The sequence below is a fragment of the Patagioenas fasciata genome, chromosome 3, assembly GCF_037038585.1.
Source record: "Patagioenas fasciata isolate bPatFas1 chromosome 3, bPatFas1.hap1, whole genome shotgun sequence".
NCBI classification, from domain to species: Eukaryota; Metazoa; Chordata; class Aves; order Columbiformes; family Columbidae; genus Patagioenas; species Patagioenas fasciata.
This window is the reverse complement of record NC_092522.1, coordinates 126,017,346-126,042,163: the sequence shown is the minus strand read 5'-3', so window position 1 is coordinate 126,042,163 and position 24,818 is coordinate 126,017,346. Positions and strand designations below refer to the sequence as shown.

The 24,818-nt window shown below is 60.2% G+C and overlaps 1 protein-coding gene across 1 annotated transcript; it reads right to left on the bottom strand.

The window, feature by feature from the left end:
- Positions 1–4: 4 nt before the first annotated feature.
- Positions 5–24,482, bottom strand: NRBP1 (nuclear receptor binding protein 1). Its single transcript, XM_065835353.2, has 18 exons — positions 24,395–24,482; positions 23,967–24,189; positions 14,868–14,990; positions 14,347–14,448; positions 14,166–14,255; positions 13,697–13,737; positions 12,375–12,469; positions 6,158–6,241; positions 5,844–5,902; positions 4,718–4,816; positions 4,515–4,647; positions 4,208–4,310; positions 1,785–1,835; positions 1,545–1,680; positions 1,421–1,474; positions 1,040–1,103; positions 919–974; positions 5–747 (listed from the first exon to the last, which is right to left on the bottom strand). The coding sequence occupies exons 2-18, from the start codon at positions 24,171–24,173 to the stop codon at positions 649–651; spliced, it is 1,596 nt and encodes a 531-aa protein (XP_065691425.1). The 5' UTR covers positions 24,174–24,189; positions 24,395–24,482; the 3' UTR covers positions 5–648.
- Between the last annotated feature and the right edge of the window lie 336 nt (positions 24,483–24,818).

Here is a 24,818-nt window from a genome sequence, read left to right as displayed (position 1 = left end):
CGCGTATTTACAAAACAGTTTATTAAAAATAGGAAATGATAGAAATGAGATGCAGGAGCGGCGCCGCCCCCGCGGGCTCCCCCGCCGCGCACCCCCGTGCCCGCAGAGCCGCGCCGGGAGCGCCGCGCCCGCAGCGGGGCCCGCAGCCCGCACCGCCGGGGCGGAACCAGTAAACAAAGTGCAGCCGAGCAGCGGGGGCGGCGAAGCGGCGGGGGCGGCAGCCCCGGCTGCCCCGCCGGGCGGGAGGGAGCGGAGCCGGGGGCGGGGGGTGCGGGGGGGTGCGGGGCGGCCCCGCTCACCTTTAAATTAAAAAAGAAAACAAAGAAAAACAATTCTGTGCTGTGCAAAAGACACTTTGTACAATTCAAACAGAACAAACTCCATGCACATGAACGAGTGGGGCTGCAGAGCACCCCGAGCCAGGACCCGGCGCCCCGGCACCACCTGGCAAATCCCAACAGAAACAGGGCTGGAAATAATACTGATGCACAAGTCCCCTTTAATAGGCGGGCGGGAGGATTGTCGCTGGCCCAGCCACGGCACATGCAGGACGAGCTTCCAAGCGCTGCAGCTGGGGTGGCGGAGGCCCACGGCGATGGACACGCAGGAGGGGGCGCGGAGCCGCGCTGGCCGCCTGGGCCGAGGCCGCTAAGAAGAGACGGTGACGGCCGTCAGGGCTCCGTTCCGGGTGTAGTAGAACTTGCTGAAAGCCTCTTCAAGTAAACACGTAAGTCTGCTCTGGTCAGCCTGGGAAGAAGGAGCCGCAGTGAGGGCAGGCCCAGCCTGGGCAGAGCTCGGCCCACAGAGCCAGGCTCAAGCCTGCTGGCACATGTGCAGGGCCCGTCTCGTTCCTCCTGCCCCCAGCTGACCCAGAGTGACCTGCACAACCCTTTACTGGTGACCCGTACCCCCGCTCACCTCGCTGATGAACCCCAGCTGCACCAGCTCGGCTGCCAGCTCCTGGATGTTGTCATCTGCAACACAGGGACAGTGTGAGCCACGCTCTGAGCGCATGGAGCAGGGGAGGAACGGTACTTACTGGGCTGCAGGTCACAGCTCAAGTGTCGATTCAACTTGTCTTCCAGTTTCAGCAGCAGCGTTAACTGCGAGGTAGAGAAGATCTCATGAGGGACTGCACAGTGGCCACAGACACCCAGGAGGCCCCCAGGAAATCCCCATCAGGACAGGAACCCCCCTGCTGAGCCCCAGGGAGCCCGGCAGAACCACCACACACAGCTCCGCTTCAAACCATGGCCCGCAGCACCATCCTGCACAGCAACCCCACATCGGGGGGCTGAAAACATGTGCTATGGGCCAGGTGAACCACGGGACCTGGTTCGGGGCCCAGATACAGCAGCGGTGGCGGGGGGGGCAGCAGCACACCGGCTCTGCCCCAGCACGGCCGTGCAGGTGAACGTACGTGGTGCTTCACTCCCTCCTCCACCGACTCGATGTTGCACTGCATCAGCACCACCTGCAAGACAGGCAGAGGCCTGTGAGCGCTGCACGGCGCCGGGGGGCGGGACGGAGCGCCCGTGCCTCACCTTGCGGGTCTCCACCTCGGCGGGCTCCGGGGTCGGGGTCTTCACCGAGGGCGGAGCGATGGGAGACTTCACCACCACCTGCTGGGGCTGCTGGGGCCGCGGCATCCCGAACGCCGTGAGCGGGTAGATGCCGTTCCTGCCGGAGAGGAGCGGCGCCTGACGCTGAGCTGCTCTGAAACCTTTGCAGTCTCATACGTGGTATAAAAGTTCCCTTCCAAAACAAGATGACAAAACTCCTACCTTACATCCTCCAGGAACTTGTCCAGCTCCAGCGCTGGGGACTGAGAGAAGCTGGGAGAGAAAGAAAAAAGTACCAAGGTGAGAAGTCATTGAGAAGTCACCTAACACAACCATCTTTGGGTGCAACTTCAATCCCCACGTCCCGGACCGTGTCGGTGGGCAGGATGAGGACAGTGGCAGCGAAGGGCGAGACGGGCTCTGGTTCTCCTCTGCAGGAAGCAACTGCTCCTGGGAGTGAAGGACGAGGCAGCACTAATGGCAGCAGAACGGGTATCGCCTCCCCGTGCGGCGCACGCCGTTGTTCGGAACCCAGCCCAGCCCACACCACGCTTCCGAAGACCCGTCACACCAGACCCACGCAGCCCGGGCCGATCTCGGAGCAGCCGATGTGCAGTGCGACCAACCGCACCACTCCAGTCCCCCTGGGGACCCAACACTCTGCCCACGTTTTCTCACTGGAGCTCAGGACCGTTTTGCTCTTCTCGGTTCCTTTCCCAGACGGCTCGTTCAGCGTGCTGGTTCAACACAATGTCTCAAAGTCTTCCCACCAATTTGTTTTCAGTTCCCTGAGCACCCTCCTCGCTGGTGGTGGAGGGGGACAAGCAGCACCGGCCGCCCTCCCCTCTGTGCCGTAACTTGTGTCTCTGCTGCTCTTCCTGCTCCTCAGCCTCGAGCACACACGGTTCCGGCACGCGGTGGCGATTCCCAGCTGCGGCCAAGTCGGCTCTGACCCGCACCAGGACTGCCCTGAGGTCACGTACACGTACATGTACACGTACACCGTACCGGTGACGGCTTCAGACGCTGCACCCGGCCTCTGTGCCCTCCTGTCCCGTTACCCGCACCCCGACGTCACATCCGCTCGTCTGCAGCCCAGCACCGCGCTCACAACGAGCTGGAGACGTCGTTCCCGCGCGCTGCTTCTCGGCCGAGCGGCAGCTCTGCGCTGAAGCTGCACCTGCCCTCGCACGGCTCAGGGGCCAGCGACACCACGACCGCCCACAGCGAGGGGCTCGCGTCCTCCTGGCTCTGATACACGGAGACACAGGTCCTCCGACCTTACTGATTCCTCAGCAGAACATCTTCCTCCCCACGTTAGTCAGTTCAGCTTTTCGGTGCCCGCTTGACACAGCTTCTGTCAGACTGGCTGCAACAGGAGCTCTGAACCGCCGGTATTCCCCACTCAGGGCTGCTCGAAGGGCTCCAGAGGTCGGCGACGAGTCCTGCTGAGTCCTGCCGCGATCCCCAGCGCTCCGCCGCGATCCCCGAGGGCTCCGCCGTCCCACCAGCTCCGCGTGTGCTGTGCATCTGCCCCGGTCCCCAGGCCGCTCTCCAGCCATGTCCAGCGCACACAACCTCTGTACCTCCTCATCCTCCAGGACACTCAGAGTTTACCGCAAAAATTCAATGTTTTTCTAGCTCAGTTTGCACGGCACTCTGATGAGCCACCTGGGAACGATGCTCTCCGACATTTCACGCCATTCCTGCGCTTTCTTCTCCGTTTCCCAGCGCCTCCGAGGCGCTGCACCAGCAGAGCGCAGGTCCAGGCGGGCACGTGCTGTACAGACGATGCTGCAGCCCGGAGTCCAACCCGTGCACAGGATCTCCCCTGCGCAGCTTTGGCTCCTTATCCTCCATTTTGAACCTTTAACTAACAAAAACCATTCCCAAGGGAATTCAGGACTATTATTTATTAGCACTACGAAGTCAGAACATCGGTTTCCAGAAGGTCGGTGTGGCTCAGAGAGCTTCTCAAAGGAATGGTGCTTCTTAACTTGTCATCTTGATCACTTTGTTAGGTATGAGCGTCCCCGAACGCTGGGCTGCCCCCCGGCCTTCTCTGGAAACAGCGCCCGCATCTCACAGGTGTTTCCGCCACCCCTCACCGAGCCGAGCTCCGTTATCGCTGCCACTCCCGCTGCTCCACACGCACCGTGGTCCCTTAGGGAGCCACCTGCAGCGCGGCAGGGGCAGCCGCGCGTTCCCAGCCGCTGCCCAAACCAGCCTTTCCCTTCGCCTGCTGTGAACGAGCTGCCCCGCGGATAAAACCCCGCAGAGCCCTTTCTCCAAGACGCTGGACTCGGCACGACCGGCCCGCGGCTGGTCCCAGTCGCCTGCCCAGACCGTTCAGCCAGGCCTTGCGGAGGTGTTCCAGCCCAGGCTGGCTGCCCACCCCTCCACCTGAGCCGGAAGGAACCTGTGCACAGAGCAGGGGCGCGAGGTCTGTCACCCAGGAGTCACCCTGTGCAGGACGGTGTGCCCAGAGGCGACTGCTCCCTCACCAGCGCCACCAGCAGCTGCCTTTTGTCCCCCAGTTGGTGGTGAAACACCAGCGCAAACGTGAGGAGCCCTTCGTGCTCATCACCCCAGTGCCCTGGCGCCCGCCCCACGCGCGCCCAGCCGCCGCACCACGGGGTACTCACATCATCTTGACTCCTTCCCTGTCCTCGTGATTGATCTCTGCCAGCACTGCGCTCATGTCGAGGTTTTTGGTCATTTCTTCTAGAGCATTTTCAGGAATCATATCTATTAAAAATGAAAAAAATTAGACCCGAACAACCGCAATTCCTTTCCAACCTAAGAGAAGCAACAAACCCCAGGTGCCCTGTGCCGCCGGAGCAGGCAGGGCACGGCACGGCGCCGCGCTCCGGACCCACGCGGGCACGACGGCCCCGGCCCCGCGGACAACCGCGACGGAACGCGCCACGTGGCGCCGGGCTCCGTACTCACGCTGGTGCCCCACGATGCAGTGAGCAGCCAGCAGCTTCAGCGACGGCACCTCGAACAGCGCCTGGTGGAACAGCAGCTCCCGGGCCGTGGGACGCTTGCCGGGGTCCTGCTCGAGACACTTCTGGATGAACTCCTGGAAGACAACGGCTGCGTGAGGCCACGCGTGATGGCGACGCAGCCGCAGGCGCCGGCCCAGCCCTCACCCTCTGCAGGGCGTCCTCCAGCAGCTGGATGGCACTGTTGATGGCCTCTTGCGGCACGTAGGACGACTCCCCGTTACCCTGGATCTCCAGCACCGCCATCTGCAAACACAAAGCATCGCATCAGACGTCCCCGAGTGACTGAGCTGGGAGCACGGCCAAGCTGAGAGCTCGACAGCCTGGTGCTGTTTCAGGTCACGGTCTGTGGGCGCAGAGAACGACTGCTTCGTTACAATAGCTCGTTTCTGTTATCCCAGCAGATCACCAGGGAGACCTGAGAATGGCGCCAGCGTCACCTCAGACGGCATCTCCAATCTGAACCTCATGATCCGTTGGCTCATACTTCTCTCGGTAATTACATCCCCTAATGAAGCCGTAGCTGGAGGAGCAGCAGAGCCCGCAGCGGCCGCACGACGTGCTCTGTGCCACCGGCAGACGAGCAGGCACACGACGCCTCCAGAACCACCCACCCACACATGCACCGATGCCCAGCGAGGAAAGGCTGGCGAAAGACTCTGCACAACATCTTAGGATTCAGCTCAGGCTTTGCTTCCTAAAACTTGTGTTTCCATAGTTCTCTCCCTGCTTCACCTATGGGATGTGCAGCACAGGTTCCGGAGTCTGTGGGCTCTCTCTGACCACCCTTCCCATAAAACACCCCCACCAGCAGCTCCGTGTCACCTGGGCCTGCTGGGCGCAAGGGCAGGGAAACCAGCAAGCTGCTGAGCCCAGGTACGCCTGCCCTGCGCCCAACCACGACCAGCACTGCCAGTGGGGCAGGCGGGCCCAGGGGAGCTGGGGCTGCACCGTCCCCCCCTGCAGCTGCCGCAGCCAGAACAGCGAGTTCTGTTCCCCATGGGCCGCCTGCAGCAGCCACTGTTCCGCCAGCCAATGGGTCAGACTTCAGAACCGGCCACGACTCGCACAGTAATGAGTTTTGCATCAGGAATTTCAGAGAGAACTAAGTGTTACCGAGCTCTTTACGCCTCGGTGAAGCACTCAGGAGCCTCGATGGGGAGAACAAAAGGCACGTGTCCCCAGGCTGACCCCGTAACCACAGCATCTCCACAGCCTCCTCCCTCCCTGCAGCTCGGTCCCTCTGCCCCATGGCCAAAGGCTCCACACTCACCTCCAGGGCACACATCCCAAAGGAGTAAATGTCCACAGCAGTGGTGACATTGGCAACCTCTATAACACAGAAATGACACTGTTATCGGCCCATCCCTGCACCCAGCAGCACCGCAGGACCACCTCTGGGCCAGGCTGTGATAGCCCCGCAGCCTTCTCTCCCTCCTCTGCTATCAGGAGACAGAGGAGTTGGAGCATTTGAACAGGCAGATAACTCAAAACTGTTAATGGGGTGTCTCACGAGCCCATAGCTGAGAACAAGAGGCAGAAGAGCTCAGAAGTGTCAGCAAGGCCAACAAAGCGGCTGCACCGTACCTCCATATTCTGGGGCAAAGAAGTGCAGGTTCTTCTGCTCCTCACGACAGGTCTTCACGTGGTTGTTAATGGTGTCCGGCGCCACTACAAGAAAGTCACAAACATTGGGGATGCAGGAAGGTGCAGCCATCCCGGTCAGAGCCCGGGAACGGCGGCTCCGGGGCCCCGGGTGCCCCGAGCGCAGCGCGGCCGCCACGTCACCCGCACCAGCCCCACCACCTGCCCTCACATTTCCCATCACCGCCTCGCTGCAGACGGACCAAGGCAGCTCAGCGCTATCCGCAAGAGCAAACCTGGAGGCCACAGCTCCTGCCGAATGGGCAGACAAGCTGTGCAGGACTCACTGCTGCTGTGCAGGACTCACTGCTGCTAAAGGGGCAGACAAGCTGTGTAGGACTCACTGCTGCTGAGCAGGACTCACTGCTGCTGTGCAGGACTCACTGCTGCTAAAGGGGCAGACAAGCTGTGTAGGACTCACTGCTGCTGTGCAGGACTCACTGCTGCTGTGCAGGACTCACTGCTGCTGTGCAGGACTCACTGCTGCTGTGCAGGACTCACTGCTGCTGTGCAGGACTCACTGCTGCTGTGCAGGACTCACTGCTGCTGAGGTGCAAGTTCTCAAGCACCCAACTTAAATCAGACCTGCAGCACCTGTCACAAGCAACTCAGCTGTCCCAGAAGCCCAGGAACAGCCAGAGGTGCCCAGATCATGGTAACCAGTCACCCCCGCGGGGCTCTGGGAGAGGCACAGACCCACGGGGCAGCTCCCACACACACCAGCAGGGCACTGGTGCCAAAGGCCTCCAAACGCCAAGCCAAGCTGCTTAACGAGGAGCGACGAGCAGCCTGGGAGCAGAGAGGCCACAGTGACCCCACAAACCCCCGTGACCGACACCACGAAGATCTGGGCACCCCAAGGCCTGGGCTGTAACAGCACAGGATCCCGCTGACCTCAGTACCATGGACTGGAAGAGTGAGCAGGAACCCAAAGCTCATCTGAAGCTGCACAGCCTGTGCAGCCGAGGTCCAGCACCCCCGGACATGGGTGCAGCGGCACTGCCTGGCAAGGCCGGGGCCCTGGGGAAGGGCAGAGGGTCCCGGGGGTCCCAGGGGCCCCAGGGACAGGCACCGTGTCCACAGCGCTGCAGGGATCCAGCACACCCCACCAGAGCTGCACCGACATCCCCGGTCGGGAACCCCGGCACGGAGCTGCCCCAGCAACACCGTCCTGCAGGTGCGGAGCAGAACCGGACCGGCACACAGACATCTTTCAAACCACGTTTTGTTTGGCTGCGTTTCCCAACACGTCTCTAAGTACCGTTAGTACCGTGTGCTGCACGGCAGGGCCAGTTCGATACCCAGCCACCCGTGCTCTGCTGCTGGGCCCTGTTTAACAGCAGCAAAGAGGCAGCAATCGGTCCCCCAATGGATTATCGACGGAAACCTCAGCCGGTAACATGGCCACTGCCACAGCAGAAAGGCAAGGGCAGTGGGTCCTGGCCCAAACTGCACACGCTGTCGCGTGGCTCTCTGTCGACCCACACGTCTGTGTCTCACTACGGACGCGGCACCGAGCGGCTCTGCCCAGTCCTGCGCATTTCTGGCCAGAGCCGGGCCCGCCCTGCCGTGGAACCGCAGCTCACACAAAGGCGGCTTTGGGTCTGCTGTCCTGGGTCACCCGGGGACCTGTCCCCTCCGACACTCCGGTCCTGGTGCCCCCAGGTTCCAGGGTCCTGGAATGCTCAATGTGCATTTGTGTGGCGGTTGCAGAGCCGGGCTCTGCCGCTGGGTTAGACGAGCTGGGTTAGATGAGCCGCACCCGGGGCTGTTCCTGCTCCATCAGGTGTATCCCAGCCCACGTCAGCGGGGCTGGAAGCCACACGCGTGACCTCGCTGGTGAGGCAACGCAGCAGAGCCGTGGCGCGCGGTACCAGGTTCCCCCTGCGCGGCCGGGCCCTCAGACACAGCTCTGAAGGACTCACTGCCAGCGTTTCAAACAGGACAGACGGACGTGCCGTCACACCTCGGGACAGCAGGTCAGAAGCTGGGATAAGAAGCTTCGGGTTTGGTCTGGTGTGGTCACTACTGTAGGTCCATCACCCTGGTGTGCGAGTCGCTTAGGACAGACGGACGTTTGACAGGAGCTTTGCCTGAGCGTGGATTCTACACCGAACTCTTAAGTGTACAGCTAAGAAGACACTTCAGGGTGTCTGACACGAGCTCCTCTAGACGGTTCACACACAGTCGCCACCCACAGCGACGACTGTTCACTCTGAACGCTCGGATGCATGAGGGTGAAGGACAGTCTGCTAAACACAACGAACAGCGAAGGTCAAAGGGAAAGTCAGGTCAGCAGCATCAACAACAAACGCCTTTCTCAGCCACAGGGAAGAACAGAGCAGGGGCAGACAGACACAGCGCCTGGTAGGAACGAGAAGAGGTGGATTTTACAAAAGGGTTCAGGCAAACACGGTGTCTGTGCGTGGCAGATGATACGAAGAGATGTGAAGCACAACAGGAGGTAGGACAAGCAACGTGGCTTTGGCAAGCTGAGCTCAGTCTGACAATACGGGCATAAAGAGGAATAACCAGTGTTGCTGGAGGAACACGCAGAGCTGGCCGGACTCCTCAAAGCCTCAAGGACATGCTGGAGCAAGGAGCTCCCCAGGGCGAACGCAGCTCATTGGGAGTGCCAGCCCAGGGCACGTGGGGCATCACTGCCCCGCTGTCACCCCCGGCACGTTTCAGAGGCGCCTGGTCCCGCAGAGATGGCTCTTTGGAACACTGCGCACTGCATTAGACGTTTTGCTCTTGTCCTGTGTCCATTTGACACCCACCTTTGCTTGGCACCCAGCACACGCAGCAACCGAATGGCACGTCTGACCGCATCCACTCCGGGGCGGCGGAAGCGTGCGCAGGCGCAGCGGGACCCGCGGCACCAGACGGGGCAGCCGCTGAGCACCCAACAGATCAGCGCCTGCCCATCCTGGCTGGGACTTAGGAGCTTATCAGCACTTTATCTGGAATAATTCATGATAGAAACAACTTCCTTTCGAACAAAGTGTGTAAATACACTTGAACCCTGCACGCAAAACCAAGGTCTGAGTTCTAGGCCAGAGCAATGAAGGTGGTGACCAGGCGAGCCCCGCTTGGGCCGTGTCCTGGGGCTGTGCCGGGATCTGCAGGACCGCTGCTCTGGCTCGGGGCTGGCACAGCTGGAGCGGCAGGGCCCTGGTTGCTGGTGATGGCCTCGCACCCTGCGCTGGAGGCACCCGCAGCCACAACAACAGGGGACGTGGGCTGAAGTGCCGCGGGCCAGGCTGGAACCTGCCGCCCCCAGGGAACCGCACGTGCTGAGAAACAACGCCCTCCAAACACGACTGTGGAAATTATGCTCCAAGCAGCGCTGTTTAACAGGAATCTGGACCGAACCAGGATAAATGGAATCGGGGTCCACAAATTTTAGCACTGCAAGCTCAGCTCCCTCAGCTTCAGATCTCTCCGATGACCACTGTCACACACCCCAAGTGAAGCTGCACAAACGACCTCAGGAGACTCAAAGAACAGAAGTCGTGCCCTGACAAGGGGCGGGTGACGCAGGAGGAACAGAGAGCGGCTGCCCACATACAATTCCAGATAACCTTTCAGCCATTAGGGAGCATGCTAAGCGTCCCCTCCTGTAACGTGACACACTCTCTAGTCTGTGCTCAAGGGGTCTTCCCAGAAGCAGCAGGAGCAGCCTTTACCACGCTGGTGCTCTGCGTGTCCCGGCCAGAGGAGCCCAAAGGAGCAGCCGCTCACAACCGCTGTGCTGGCGCCTCGGGGGGTAACGACACGTCCGACACATCTGGAACCCACAGAACCGCAGAGGAAAACAACCCAGGCAAGCTGGAGCAGCCGGCGCCTCCAACGCAACACACGAAGAACAGATCTGGGCACAGAAAGGGCAAGTTCTCAACCCAGAGCACCAGACTGGGAAACCGACCCCTTTCCAGGCAGTCCTGTTCAGTGGAGGTCTAGAACAGTTATCTCCTGGTGTTTCCACGAGTGACTCGACTCGCCGCAGCACAAAGGGGGGACACTGAGCAAGAGGCGAGAGCCAGCTCAGACCTGCAAAGCAACAACCAGTTTGTCACCATCACGGCACAGCAGCAGCCGAATCCGCTACGTGTGCATTCCACAAGGCCAAACCCACCAATTCCTACCACTAAATCTGACTTCAAAACGAAGAAACAAGCAGACAACGCCCTCCCCAGAAGCGCCCACGAGCTCGCAACCCGTGCAGGGTGCAGGCTGTGGTCTCAGAAGCCAACCACAGCAATTAGCACCCCCTGATTGCCGCTCGGCCGCTCTGCCCCATCGCCAAACCCAGGGCAGGGCTCTGAGCAACAGCAGCTGCATCATGAGATGCCTGTCCATTTACTACAGTTAGATACGAACCTCATGCTGTTCCATCCAGTTTATTTCTCAAGAACAATCCAAATGTGAAGTCTTCACTTTATGACAGGTTTTTACACTCGGGAGTCTCAAACCAACACAGATTGAGGTGAGACAGAGCCTAAAGACCCAATGTACCCTGCACGGTGCCTGGGAGCTGCGCAGCACCGGGCGCACGAGCTCCTCAGCGGAGCAGGTCTGCTCAGGAGCAACGGCAGAGCAGCGCGGCTCCTGCAGACACCGCTGCCGCTGCAGACACCGCTTTCACCACCGAGGACACCGCTGCGCTTCGAAAGAGTCCGTCTCATTGTCCAGTTGCCGCCGCCCCTCCCACCGTGCCCAATAGAAGCAAACTCTGTGGAACCAGAGCGCAGCTGAGAGGCAACCGCTCGTGACCCGGGCCCAGAGCCGCCTCTGGGCGCAGCGCGGGAGCCGGACGCCCTGGAGAGCGTCGTGTCTGCTGGTCTGCAGAACTGCCCGCTGGGAAGAAGCCACAGCTCCAGATAGCAAATGCAAATGGCTCGTTTTTACAAACAAAATGCTGGATACTCATCAGAAAGACTGCAGTCGTATAATACTTGCAAACTGAACAGAAAGAGAAGGATCTCTTAGGCACTCAAGTCTACAACAGACGTCCCGTAAGCGGCCGGGATCGAGCACGGGACCAGGTGTGTTTGCAGCATCCAGGTACCTGATGTGCACAGCACTTGGAAATCCCTCCCACCTGGGCAAAGTCACGTAAAGACAATAAAGCGAACCCCACGATGCCACCAGGCTGCGCGGAGAACAAGGTGTCACCATGTTCACAGGCGCACGGACACAGTGACCCCGGCTCCCTGCGGACAAGCACATGTCAGACGTTTGTTAGCGAGAACAGAGACCCCGATTCCAGAACAAAGAGACAACAGAAGAGCGCTCTGATGGAAAGAACAGCCACGGAGGTCTGTGGTGTATGAGGCTATTTTTAGATGACAGGTGAAGCAGAATATTCGTTCCTATACACTATCAACGTCAAACCAAGAATTCACACAAGTCTACCGGACGGCACGTGCACACTCCGGCTTGAGACACCTGCAGAACCAGGACGGAGAGCGAAACTGCCAGTGCAAGGGTGCGCCAAGGTACAACGTGACGCACCCTGACTGCACGGATCTGCAGGGACGCGAACAGCAAAGGAGCACAAAGCAGAGCGCGCAGCGCTGCACGGCGCTGCCAGAACCACCGCTGCCGACGTGGGGAGCGGAACATTCGGCAGGGCGGCCGCCTGCCCAGGGCACCGCTGCCACGCGGGCCCCCGCGAGCTGGCGGCCTGAGGGGCAGGACGAGGGCGCCAGAGCGAGCAGCTTGCTGCAGCCTGTCTGCAACCTGGGCTACAAGTGCTGGCTGCTCCAAGAAGCACTTGTGGGGCTCAGGGGACACAGCTCCCAAAGCTCCGCAACGCTGGGAAGAGAACTCTGCGTATTAACATGAGAAAGACTGCAGAGCAGATGAGTCCTGGGATAACACGCAGACACAACTTGCAAGTTTTGACACCGTTTCTCAGGTCAGTCCCCTGAGCTCACAACCAGAGAAGGGGTTCACAAGGAAGCAGCACCCAGTGTCGGTCCTGCTCCTGAACGTGGCCCAGCCAAGACTGAATTCACCACCAGCCGCTGGCCCGAGTGATGCGGAGCTGGAGGAACACGGTACACAGGCACACCAGATCACCCCAATGGATCAGCTGCCGCCTGCTGGTGAGCACCCTGTCTCCTAGGCAAGGGTCTCCTCCAACAAGGCTTACCTGACCCGATTTTGATGAGTCCGTTGTGCTGGATGAAGATGGTGTCACAGGTCAGGTTCCCATGGATGATTGGGGGGTCACAGGAGTGGAGGTAGCTGGAGAGTGAGAACAGAGACGGGTCAGGAGACCAGGAACGCCTCCGTCCCTTCCCCTCCGCCAAACATCGGCAGAGAACGGGAGGGCACAGGCCAGGGATTTGCAATAGCAGAAGTGACAGTTAAACGATTGTACAGCAGCCTCTGGGCTAGGAGAGAACCAGGAAAATAAGGCAATCGTCTCTAACTAAATAACAACCTCCAGAACATGGGGAAAAGGGAAAGTTTTCCCTGATGGATCTGAAGGGCACCGGGGTGAAGAGACCACTTCATCCATCCCGATACTGCCAGGGGGTGCTAAAAGGGCTCCACTTGTATAGCAGAAGTGCCAGAGCCTCACTGGCCCTGCTCAGGGCGCACCAAAAAGGCAGCTGGTGCTGTACAACCACGACTGGTCAGCTTCCCGGCAGGCGCAGATAAAGCCTTTGGCGCTGGGGTCCCAGGTACCTTTGAGGGTTCCTGCAGCTCACTCTGCTGGGTTTTGTGAGAGCAGCCAGCACAAACACGACTGTCAGCTCCCTAAAGCTCAGCAGAGCCCCAGGTACTCATCAACAGCTACCCTGAGCCAAATGGCAACCGAATTCCCTCTAAGGAGGGGGAGTGCTGTTCTGACACCTGGGTTGTTTTCCCAGGCTGTTATCAGCCACACACCAGCTCCGGCTCGGGCAGAGAGGAGCCTTTAAAACCAAACCTAAAAACCCCTACATTCTATTCAACTGGGGTACACTAAGGTGGCTGCAGAGGATCTGGATCATCGAGAAATGTATAGATCCACATACACTTCTAACAACATCACACCACAACAATTCTGAGCCCACTGCATGCTATAGACCTGCACCTGCCAATACCAAGAAAACTGGAAGTTTTCCTCGCTCATGGAGTTTGATTTATCTGAGACTTCTTTGCCACATCCCCTTGGCCACAGTTAGAGTCAGGCTGTAAAGCTCTGGGGAGCTCCCTGAGCTCAGCTCCTGCACTCCCTGCAGCACCAGTCGATGAAAGCCCTACAATGTACCTGTTTCGCTATTTTAGGGGTTCCACCACGGTCTAACTGAAGCCTGTGGACGTTACAGGGAGCGCAGGTGACACTGCAGACTGTGCCTGGGTGACAAAGCGCCCTGCAGGCTCCGTTCCACGGAGCCTGCAAACGTTTGGCAGCGTGTATGTTTACAGCTTTCGATACCCTAGCACGGGGCGGCTGGAGCGCGAGAGCAGCAGCTGGCGTACCTGAGAGCAGAGAGGATCTGGGTGCACCACCGCTTCCAGGCCTGCAGACACACGAGAAGGACACGAGTCTGTCAAGGGACGACCCGCAGCCCACCCGCAGGCGGGAACGCAGGCTCTGCTCCGGGGATCACCCAGCACAGGGGCACAAAGCCGTCCCACGCTCAGTTTAGCTGGTACCAGGAAACACGCCTCCCCCCAGCTCCTGTGAGGCACAGACGTCTCCCCTGTCCCGCACAGCGCGGAGGGACCCGCCGGTCACACCGCACGCAGGCAGCTGCGGAACTGCTGGGAACAGAGCAGCAGCGCAGAGCAGCCGGCCCGGAGAACCCGCACTGGACTCGGTTACAGCACAAAGCAAACTGCAGCCACGGGTCATCACCGGGTGCCTTCTCATCAGCATCCTCTGCTGGAACAGCTTCAGAGGCTGATGGCGCTAAGGGAAAATGGGCGTACGTGGAAAAACGGTTACCTTCTCATTCATAGTTTTGTGGTTTTTCTTTGTCTTCTTCAGGAACTGTTTCAGGCTCCCTGAAGACATGTATTCAGTGATGAAGATCACCTGCGGGAGCAGTACAAGACGTTACCCTCTGCGTCACTAATTACCCGTAGGACACAGTGAGAAAACCCAACAGACTGCTCACTGTACTTACCCTGGCCTTATTCTCCTTCACATCAGCCCAGTACTTGTGAAACTTCACTATGTTCAGATGTTCCAGCTGAATTAAGTTGTCAAACACCGCTTTAACTTTTTCCTTAACAGCAAAAAGACAAAGACGTGTTACATCAGGACCACACCGCCCAGATCTTACCTCCTCCTTAGGTCTCGGTCCCTTCAACAACACTGTACGCATCGAGCTCCTACGCTAAGAACAAACAGCACCCGATTCCGCCCACAGGGCAGCTCGGCTGAGCGCGAGCGCACGGGGACAGCACCGCGGTTCATCCTGCTCCCGTGCGGGCCGGGCTGCAGCCCCCAGCCCCGCCAGCAGCCCAGCGACAGGGCACCAGCACCCACAGGACAGGCCGCCGGCCCCCCCAGGACAGGCCGCCGGCCCCCCCAGGACAGGGCACCGGCCCCCCCAGGACAGGCCGCCGGCCCCCCCAGGACAGGCCGCCGGCCCCCCCAGCCCGCCCTGGCGCACGCGAGCTCTGCGGAAACACGCCGGCTCACCTCCTGGAGCTTGAAGTTCTTCCGCTCGGAGAACTGAACCTCGTTCCACACGACCTCCACGCCCTCCTCGGTGTCCATGGCCAGGTAGGCGCTGTCGATGCCGGGGACGTTGCGCTGGTTCACCTGCCCAGGGGGACGGACACAGTCAGCCCGAGCCCACGAGGCCGCACCGGGACCGCACACCCTTCATTGGGGCGGTAACGACCCTGCTCGTTAACTTTTCCTAAGCGAGCACTCCAGGACAGGACCGCGCAGCTGCAGGTCAGGAACGGGCGCACCCGGACCGGAGCACGTTGTAGGGCACACGAGCAGCAAGACCTGGGCACACCTGAGGGAGAGTTCCCTTGCATAAAGGCTGTTCTGTAGTAAACGCTGCCTCTGGGCAACCACCCGTTACATTCTTACAGTTTATGATACCCACAGTTCATCTGACCACCAAAAAAACCTCCAGCCATGCAAAAGGGATGTAAAAAAAGTCTCAAGAACTCAGATAAAACTTTCTGCAGAAATTTTCTGAAAGGTGATGGGATAAAACTTGAGAGGAAGCTGATCCGAGCAGGGAGAAACACCAGGAAAGCTGCAGGCTGGGATCACCCCATTGAAACTGCTGCAGGGATTAGTTAACAAATGCAAAGGTTAACCCAGCACGAGGACATCCACACCTGACACTAAAGACGCAGATGAGCCCTAAGAAAGCAACAAAGTAAGAGGAGGGACCTGGCAAAGCCGGAGTTTAAAGCCGAGCACAAGGACGGCTGGGGCAGCACCCGGTGCCAGCAGAGCCGCAGCGGTGTGAGAACAACCCTGCTCCCGGCACCGTTCACCACAACCCCGTCCTTCCTCAGACAGGTACCAGCTCCCGCAGAGGCACCGCGCCCCTCGCTGTCGGTGAAGCCCTGCCCAGCGGGCTTGGGGCAGAGCGGGCAGAATTTACCGTTCAGCTGCCATTCACCACCAGCCGGGCACGTTCCCAGAGTTGCTGCACCGCTCCTCCCCGAGGTAAAAGCCCATTCGGAGGCTTGGCGAGCAGAGCCCGGCTCACGTTCCCCACTCACCGCAGGTCCTGGGCACCTCGTGGCTGCTCCTGTCGTGTCACCTTCCCCTCCCCCCGCAGGACCCCCCCGCACACGGCCCAGAGCCCTTCCCCTGGCACCTGTAACACGGCCCATCTCACCCCTTTCGGTACCGCGTTATGGCAATGAGAGCTGACCGGAGGGTTCTGCCACCCACAACACTTATTTAAACACCATACATAGGAAATAACTACTGAGAACACAATACTAACCAATAAACTAAGAAATACATCAGTTTCCAATGGACAGTGCCTTTAACTCTGGTAACTAGTGCAGACTAACGTCATCCAGCCGACCAGACTGCAATGAAAACTCAGGGCTGCACTTATAAAGAACAAGGACTAACACGGCGAAGGGGCACACACGTGAGAATTGTGAGCGGAGAAACAAGCCCACTGCGGCAATACATTTACTGCTGTACGGTATCAGTTTAAAAGCTTGCGCTATAACATGTGTCACCTGGACGCACCCAGTCTGGGAGGCACTGCTGGCTCTGCTGAGGGACCAGAGCCCTGCAGGGGACCTGGGCAGGATGGAGCGCCTGGCTCTGCTGAGGGACCAGAGCCCTGCAGGGGACCTGGGCAGGATGGAGCGCCTGGCTCTGCTGAGGGACCAGAGCCCTGCAGGGGACCTGGGCAGGATGGAGCGCCTGGCTCTGCTGAGGGACCAGAGCCCTGCAGGGGACCTGGGCAGGATGGAGCACCTGGCTCTGCTGAGGGACCAGAGCCTTGCAGGGGACCTGGGCAGGATGGAGTGCCTGGCTCTGCTGAGGGACCAGAGCCCTGCAGGGGACCTGGGCAGGATGGAGCGCTGGGTGACCAGCGGCGGAGCTGGAACCAGAGCTGCGCGGGCTCTGCCCAGAACGGGCGACACCAGCACCAGTCCGAACGGGACCGGTGGCCGGGCAGCCCTGCAGAGCGGACCCCGAGCTGTCGGCAGCAGCTCGCCAGGAGCCCGGGCACCACGGGGACAAACCGCGTCCTGGGGACACCGAACAGCCCGACCAGCACCAAGGGGGTTGTCCCCCCTGCCCAGCGTGGGGCCCCATGGCTGGACAGGGACAGGAAGGTCCTGGGATGTGTCCCGAGGAGGGGACAGAGCTGGGGAAGGGCTGGAGGGAGCGTCCCCTGAGGAGCAGCCGAGGGCTGCGGGGCCACCTCCTGGCTCTGCAGCGAGAGGGGACGGGGCTGAGCGCTGCCATCAGCCCAAAGCCGTGTCACGAGGAAGCTCTGAGCCCTGGGACCGGCTGTCGGGAGAGGCGGCTGATGCCCCGACCTGCGGGTGTTCGAGCGGCATCCGAACAGCCCCTCGATGACCCGCTGGATCTGCGGGCACCGGGCAGCAGCAGATGGTCCCGGCGGCTCCGGTCCCACTGAACTCCTCTGTTCTGCTCCACCACAGCCTGACCGCCTGCACCAGCAGCCCGTTTGCACTGACAGCGGCACCGGCAGCCTGTCCGCACAGGGGACATTCGTTCTGTGATCTTCCACGGGAATCCCAACAGACCCAGGACATTCAATATTCCGAAACTGCAGGTGACACCGGAGCGATAAACGAGAGCAGCACAACCAGAGTGACACGGGTTGATCGGTAAACTGAGCAGCACGTTACTGTGAGAAAACCAGATGCAATGGGGTGACATAGGCAGGAATACGGAATAGAGGCCATAATGACGTAAAGACAGCCCGAGCTGCAGAAGATAACCATCGAAACAACCACAGAGACAAGAGGCTCAGCACGAGCAACGCTGTTCCCTTCCCGCCCCTCGGCCCTGCACAAGTGAGGGGTGAAAGGTCTGAGATTTAAGGACATAATCACCATATTTATCATAATTACATGATTTTCTCTCTCTCCATATATACACTGATACTAGCATCTAAATACTTGGCCAGGCCTGTTATGTTTAATCATTAAAGAAAGCTGGAAGACATTCCCCCATAGCACAGGGAATGTGGGGCAGGGGCTCTCCTCGCTCTGCCCCATAGCGCGGGGAACAGAAATCCCGCCCAAGCCACCAGTGACAGCAATTATCTACAATTAAGAAAAAATTTATAAAAATTGGAAAAAACCCACACTAACTAGAATACCGGTGCAGAATGAAACGTGCATTGGAGAAGAGATGGGGAATGGCAGTGTGTTAGACCAAAGGCTCCCGAAAAGCGGTAGGTATGTCTGGTGGAGAGCAGCGTGACTTTGTTAGTTTGCTTAGGCCAGAGAACAGGACCAGAGCTCCGCGAGCCGGCCTGGCAGAGCCCGAGACCAGGGGTCACGCACCTACGGACCAGCCGGGCCACGGAACGGGAGCTCTCCCTGGACACAGAGCAGCCGGTTCCCGGCACAGAGGAACGACAGCGGCGGCGGAGACTGGAAGCTCATCTGGAGTGAACACAGAGATAGCGCAGGCAAAGGGACAGGAACTCCAACCACCACAGCAGCAACCCCGCTCCCTGTTCTAACGGAACCAACAGCGCTGGCCTTCGCAACCGTATTCGTGGTGGCAAAACGCTGGAAAGGCATTGATCCAAAAGGAACACGGAAATAACTAGTGTGATACAACACTCCCAAGGAAAGGCAATATCAATGATCACCATGGCCACGCAAAGCATTCACACCGCGATCAAAAGCGTAAGAAAACCTGGCATCACCAGTGCAGCAGCTGCTCCTCCAGACACACACAGGCTGGAGCGAGCCTGTCCACGGGGAGCCCGAAGGGACAGACGTGTCACCTCACCCGCGCTGAACACAGGCGGCTGGGGTCACTGTCTGCGCGGGGAGCGGGGGCGCAGAACCCCGTCCAACAGCCAGCGGGATCGGCACAGAGAGACAGATCAGTGAGCGGGGAAACCAGCACCCTGCACACCAAACCACGCAGTGCACAGCCAGGGTCCTGGTGACCCAGCGGCACCCCGGGCACCGCCTGCGCACGGGGCACCGGGGACGGCCCCGGGACACCCGGGACAGCCCCGAGACACCAGCTGTGACCGGGGGACATAAGAACTGATACTCTGCTCTAAGTACAAATCCTGAATAGGCTGGTAAAAATCATTCAGGACACACAGAATCCAAAGAGAAAGGAATTATTGCATGTTTCCAATAATACAAGAGCAAAAAAGCAGCCAATGAAGTGACCAAACATCACATTTTAAAGAGAATTATAAGGGAGCACTTGATCCTAACATATATATATATCTATATAGAGATACATTTAAAATAAATCGTAAAGCTGGCTACCATGTGATATATATCAGAAGTAAAAGTGGCTGCAAGTTGAAATTAAATGGAAGCGTGCATTTGTAACAACTAAATACAACAGCCCTCACAGACCAGCCGGCTCGGATTTCCTCAACTCCTGTTGTTGTGAGAACTGTCACAGGAAAGCACCCCGGCCTGTCCCACCCCTCTCGTGTTCGCTGGTTTAACAGCAGCAGCTCTGCCACCTAAACATGAAAAAGTAGGAGCAGAATTCCACAGAGCTTGCAAAGAAGTCAGTAACATGTCAAGCATGGGACAATAATCAGGCACAGACAAGGCCATTTCTTTCTCAAGGGAGGTTGATCATGGCCAGCAAGAGCTCAAACATCACCATCCAACCACCCCAGAAGTCAGCCCCAGGATCTCGGGATCTGCAGGGAAGCAGCACAGCCTGCACGGCTGCAGCGGCACAGGACGGAGCGAGTGCCGGTTCCAGCTCCAGCTCCAGCGGGGGGACCGAGCCCAGCAGGGCCGGACGGGCTGTCCCGCTGGTCTGGAGCGGCTGGGCACGTCCCTGGGAAAGGACAAAGGCGTCTGCCCTTTCTCCCGCTCTCTTCCCTCCCCATCCCCGCGAGGTCTCGCAGAGCGAAGCGGCGCTGGCCGAGCTGCCCGGCCGCAGAGGGAGCCGCGCGCAGCCGGGTCTGCCGGGCCCGTGCCCCCGCCGACCTCACACCTGATGGGAGCTGCTCGCCCCCTCAGCCACACCACCACGCAGCTCCATTCCACAGGCTGCTCACCAGGCACCTTACAAAGACATTTATAATAACAAATCATATATATACTACCACATATATCATTTAAAAAGTATTCACAATAAAGTGTTGGCTTGTGCAATCACAGTGTCTTGTCTCACGCAGAGAAACCCGGTCAGTGGCTGCTGTTGAACGCAGGACGAAGCACAGGACCATCCCGGTCTGAACGGTTCAGTCCCCCCCACTAACATGAGCTGGCCAGGCCTGACACAGCAACCACGGGCTGAAAGTTAAAAGATTCCGCTGCAGCAGAGCACAAGATTTCCTACCCTAATGTCTGGGCCCTTTGTCTGGGCTGTGTGGCTCCCAGGGGCAGGAGGCATCGAGCCCAGCTCTCGGTTTCAGGTTTAACACCAGTCAGTGGCACGAGTCTAAAAACAAACTGCATGTTGCCGCAATCCATCTCTATTGAGACGTTTCTATTCCTGGGAGGCACAGCAGGTCATTCTGAAGATACTTGGAAATATAAATTATGCATGCTGACTGAAGGAAGGGGATGGAGTGTCACACGGGGACAGCTGAAAAAAGAGGTTTTGTCAGGGAGAAAAGCCAAAAGGAACAGGGCAGGTACAAGCCTGGAGACCCTGCCAGCCCCAGTCTCTCCCTCCCGCAACTCCCCCAGCCTCGAGCCGGGGTCCTCCCTCTGCCCCCTCCTCAAGGAGACAGCGTCGGACTGGACAGGAGGAAGCTTTTCGTTACTGAGGGGGTGACGAGCCCCGGGACCGGCTGCTGGGAGAGGCGCCTGATGCCCCGAGCCTGCGGGTGTTCAGGCGGTGTCTGAACAGCCCCTCGATGACCCGCTGCAGCTGCGGGCACCGCGATGGCCGGGCAGCGGGAACAGAGGACGCTCCCTCCAGCCCTTCCCCAGCTCTGTCCCCTCCTCGGGACATGTCCCAGGACCATCCTGTCCCTGTCCAGCCGTGGAGACCCGTGCTGGGCACGGGGGACAACCTCCTTGGTGCTGGTCGGGCTCTTCGATGTCCCCAGGACGCGGTTTGTCCCCGGGCTCGCTGCTGGCTCCTGCTGAGTTGCTGCCGACAGTAGCACGTTCACCTCGCAGGGCTGCTCTCCAGTTCACACCAGTTCCTGGTGCTGCTTTCCCTTCGAGAACCAACACATGTTAAGTCATACCAGCCCATACAGCTTAGCCCGGGCTGCTGGAGCCAAAACATGACCACGTAACTCCCAATCTCGCTAACCTGATTGCGCTAACAGCCGAAACTTTTCTCCTCCCGCCCAAGACAGCCTCCGGTTCTGGACACGAACCGCGCACACAGCGTGATGCATCGAAAACCGCACACCGGTCACTGTGCCGCACGCGACCGGACCGCTGCAGCGGAGCGAAACCGGAGCGAGCGGCGGCGGCTCCGGCAGGAGCCCGGCACAGGGAGCGGCGCTCCGGCAGAGGAGGCCCTGCCCGGACCGGACCGGACCGGACCCGACCCGGCTCCGCTCCGGACACCGGCGGAGCCGCCGCGACACGAGGGCCAGGGCGTTGCTGGGCGTGGCCAAGGCAGGTTTAGCCTATAGGAGCTGGCGTTGGTGATGTAACGTTTAGCGCCCCCTGCCATTGGCTGACGCAGCTGTCCTTCGGGAGGCCGCCCCGCCCCGCCGCGGCCCGTCCCGGGTCCCCCGGTCCCGGTGGCTCCGCCGGGCGCCCGGAGGCGGCAGAACGGGCGTGCCCCAGCGCCGGCAGCGGGCCGGGCACGGCCACCGCGGGCCGCTCGGGACCAGCGCCCGCCGGGATGCGCGGGCGGGCGAGCTCGGGAACCGCAAACCTGCGGATCGGGGGAAACCGGCCCGAGCGCCCGCACTTTCCGGCTCACAGCGACAGCCCCGGGCCCGCAGCCCCTCCACACGCCACCCTGCTCTAGGGAGCTGGCTACAAACCGTCTACAGCTATTCGTTTTTGTAAGTGAGGCTATCCCATTTCCAAACGCGCGTACAAGCGCACGACTCGCAGGAGCGGCACACGGGCGGCCCGGCGCGCACGCCCTGCCGGCCAGCCGCCGCTCCTCCACATCAGCGCCTCAACCCGCTCCACCGCGGCTCCTCGCTCCGCGCCCGCACGAGGAACCGGGGCTGCACCACGGGGAGGGGCGGCACGGCCCTTTTCCTAACACCTCCCTGCTGCCGCGGGTGCGAACGGCAGCCCGTCCGCGGGGCTGCGGGCCCGGAACGCCAGCGTGGGCTGAGCCGTCCCCACAGCCACGCACGGGGACCCCCAGCCCCGCACGGGGACCCGCGCCAGGCTGGACACGATGGTGCAGAACACAAGGCTGGTATCCCAAACACATCAGCGCCGCTCCACAGGCTGGGGCCCAATCAAGCCACAAATTTGCACACAAAATTAAGAGACAGACCAGAATTTAACTGCAGGACGTGTTTTTCAGACGCGTGAGACACACGCTCGCAGGCAGGCAGTGGCGGCCGGTGCGGGTCAGACACCACCAGCACTCCCCGCAGGGAGGCCCTGCAGCCCTGGCGGGCGAAGGCTCCAGAATCCGAGACCTCGAGCTCACCCCAGGTCAGTTAACAACTGTTCTCGTGGCCTTCCCCAGCCACTCCTCCACCTGCGAGGTGAAACGAAGCCAAGCCACCTCACACACAGAGGCCTCCGAACCACCCTGCCACTCCCATCCTCGAGCTAGAACACGAATCCAGCCATGCCAAAGTGTTAATGAACTGACTGTCTTTGGGCCTTAATTTGTCTGCAAATGGGGAAACAGAAATCCAAAGAAAATACCAGAGCCTACCAAACCTTCACTTTTGGCACAGGAGAGTACAGAAAAGCCTAGAAGGAATTGTACCTTTCTGTGTCACAATGATCTGTATTAAATAAAACATACTGAAAAGACTGCACAAACTAAACACCAGCTTTGTTCCCCACATGTGTCAATTCAGCACAGATCCCAGGAAAAAGCACATCACGTTATCGTAAGGAACGTATTGTGGTGGATGTAATTAAAGCTTCATAGCGATACTCCCCCCATTGCAACCCAAACCGAACAGCTTCACCAGAAAAGGCACTTTCTTACCATACCACACTGGGACTGGGTTAACAAAACCAGGACAGCTTTCAGGCAAGAAAAGGTACAAAACTGTGGGAATACCTGACCTTACTTTGACCTCCACATTTGCATCAGAATAAATGATTTCCACCACCACCAGAGCCTGAATTACCCTGTGTCTACAATAATGGATAAAGCAGATGAACCTCTATGCTCGGCCCCAGTTTGGGTGAGAAAAGCTCCATCAGCACTCGTGCCGCAGCGCTGGAGCTGACGCTTGCTGTCGCTCAGCAGCTCCGCAGCACACGGCTTGCCCAGTCAGAGCAGGTTCCACTGAGCCAGCACGAAGCAGAAACCAGTTTGTGGAGACCGGCCCAGTAAGATAACCAGAGCACAGCAGAGAGTGGAAAATGGGAGAGGTCCAGAACAACGAGATCTAATCTACAGGAGGATTTGGATATACGCACCGAGAAGTGGATGTGAATCAGACAAGCCAAGAAACAAGTCTGCAGGAGCTGGCTATGCTTTTCCTATCTGAAGACGTCAAAGCAAACCAAAAGCAAACCAGAATTCAAAGGGGATGAGCCTGGGTAACTGGCTGCCTCTGCAGCAGGTGCTGCTCCCTCACGCTCCCTTGGAACGCCAAGGGCTCTCTAGTCATTGCTCTGTTATTCCCGGAGCAAAAGAGCTGTGACACGGACGCACACGGGAGCGCAGGAGACAGTCCCTGCTGGCCCCAGCGGCTGCCCTGACACCGCCCGCATGGGGGCTGCGGCCCCACAGACGTGCAGGGAGCAGAGCAGCCGCGCTCCGGCCTCCACATTCCCGACCCCGCGGACAGACGGTCCCGCGGCCGCACCCGCCTCCCTGCCGCCCCCGGAGCACACCGGCCCCTCGGCGGGGCGCGGGCTGACCCGGGGACAGGGGAACAGCCGGGAGGGCAGGACCAGCGTCCGCCAGGGGCTCCCCCCGCAGCCCGGCGGTCCGGCCCGGGGCCGGCCCTGCACTCACCTCCTCGCGCCGCTTCTGCCACCGGCCGCACGGCGACTCCTCGAGGATCTCGGACTCGTCCTCGCTCTCCTCTTCCTCCTCCTCCTCCGGCGGCGCCGCGGAGGCCACGGGCGCAGACACCGAGGTCATGCCCGGGCCTGACGACGTGGACTCTGGTTTGGAGTCGGAGCCGCTGCTCGGCACCTGCTTGGACTCGCCCTCCGACATGCTGCGGTGGCACAACCTGCGGGCCGGAGGCGCGGCCGTGAGGCGAGGCGGGCCGGTCAGGGGACCAGGCCGGACCGGGCCGCGCCCGCTGGGCCTGTCAGTCGGGGCCGCGCCCCAGGCCCGCTGGTGGCGCCCGACCGAGCCGGTTGCGGCCCGAGGCGGCGGAAGGCAGCACGGGAATACAGCGGGGGGGAAGCGGCAGCCCGGGGCCGCGCACTTACCGGGCTCGCCCGGCACCTCCCGGTCCCCAAGCGCGTCGCTCCTCCGCAGACGGGCCGTGGCCGCCAACCGCCGCGCTGCGTAACGCGCCGTCCGGGGCGGGGCCTCCGGCCTGAAGGCCAATCAGATTCCAGGAACGTGTCGTCAGCCTTCACGCATTGGCCGGTGGGCGGGGCTTTGGGGTACAGCACACGATAGGGGGCGCCCGGGCGCTCAGTGCGTGAAGGGCCGTGAGGCGGCGAGGGCGGGGCGGCGTAGTCCCGTGTGATGGCCAATGGGAGCCCGGCAGAGGGCCGGTGGGCGGGGATAAGGTTATATAAGGCGATGGGCGGCGGGGGCCTCGCTGTGTAAGGATGGGGGATCGGGAGGTCCTGCCGCGGGCGGCCCGGCCCGTGTCCCGCTTGGGGGCTGCTCTGTCCCGGGTGC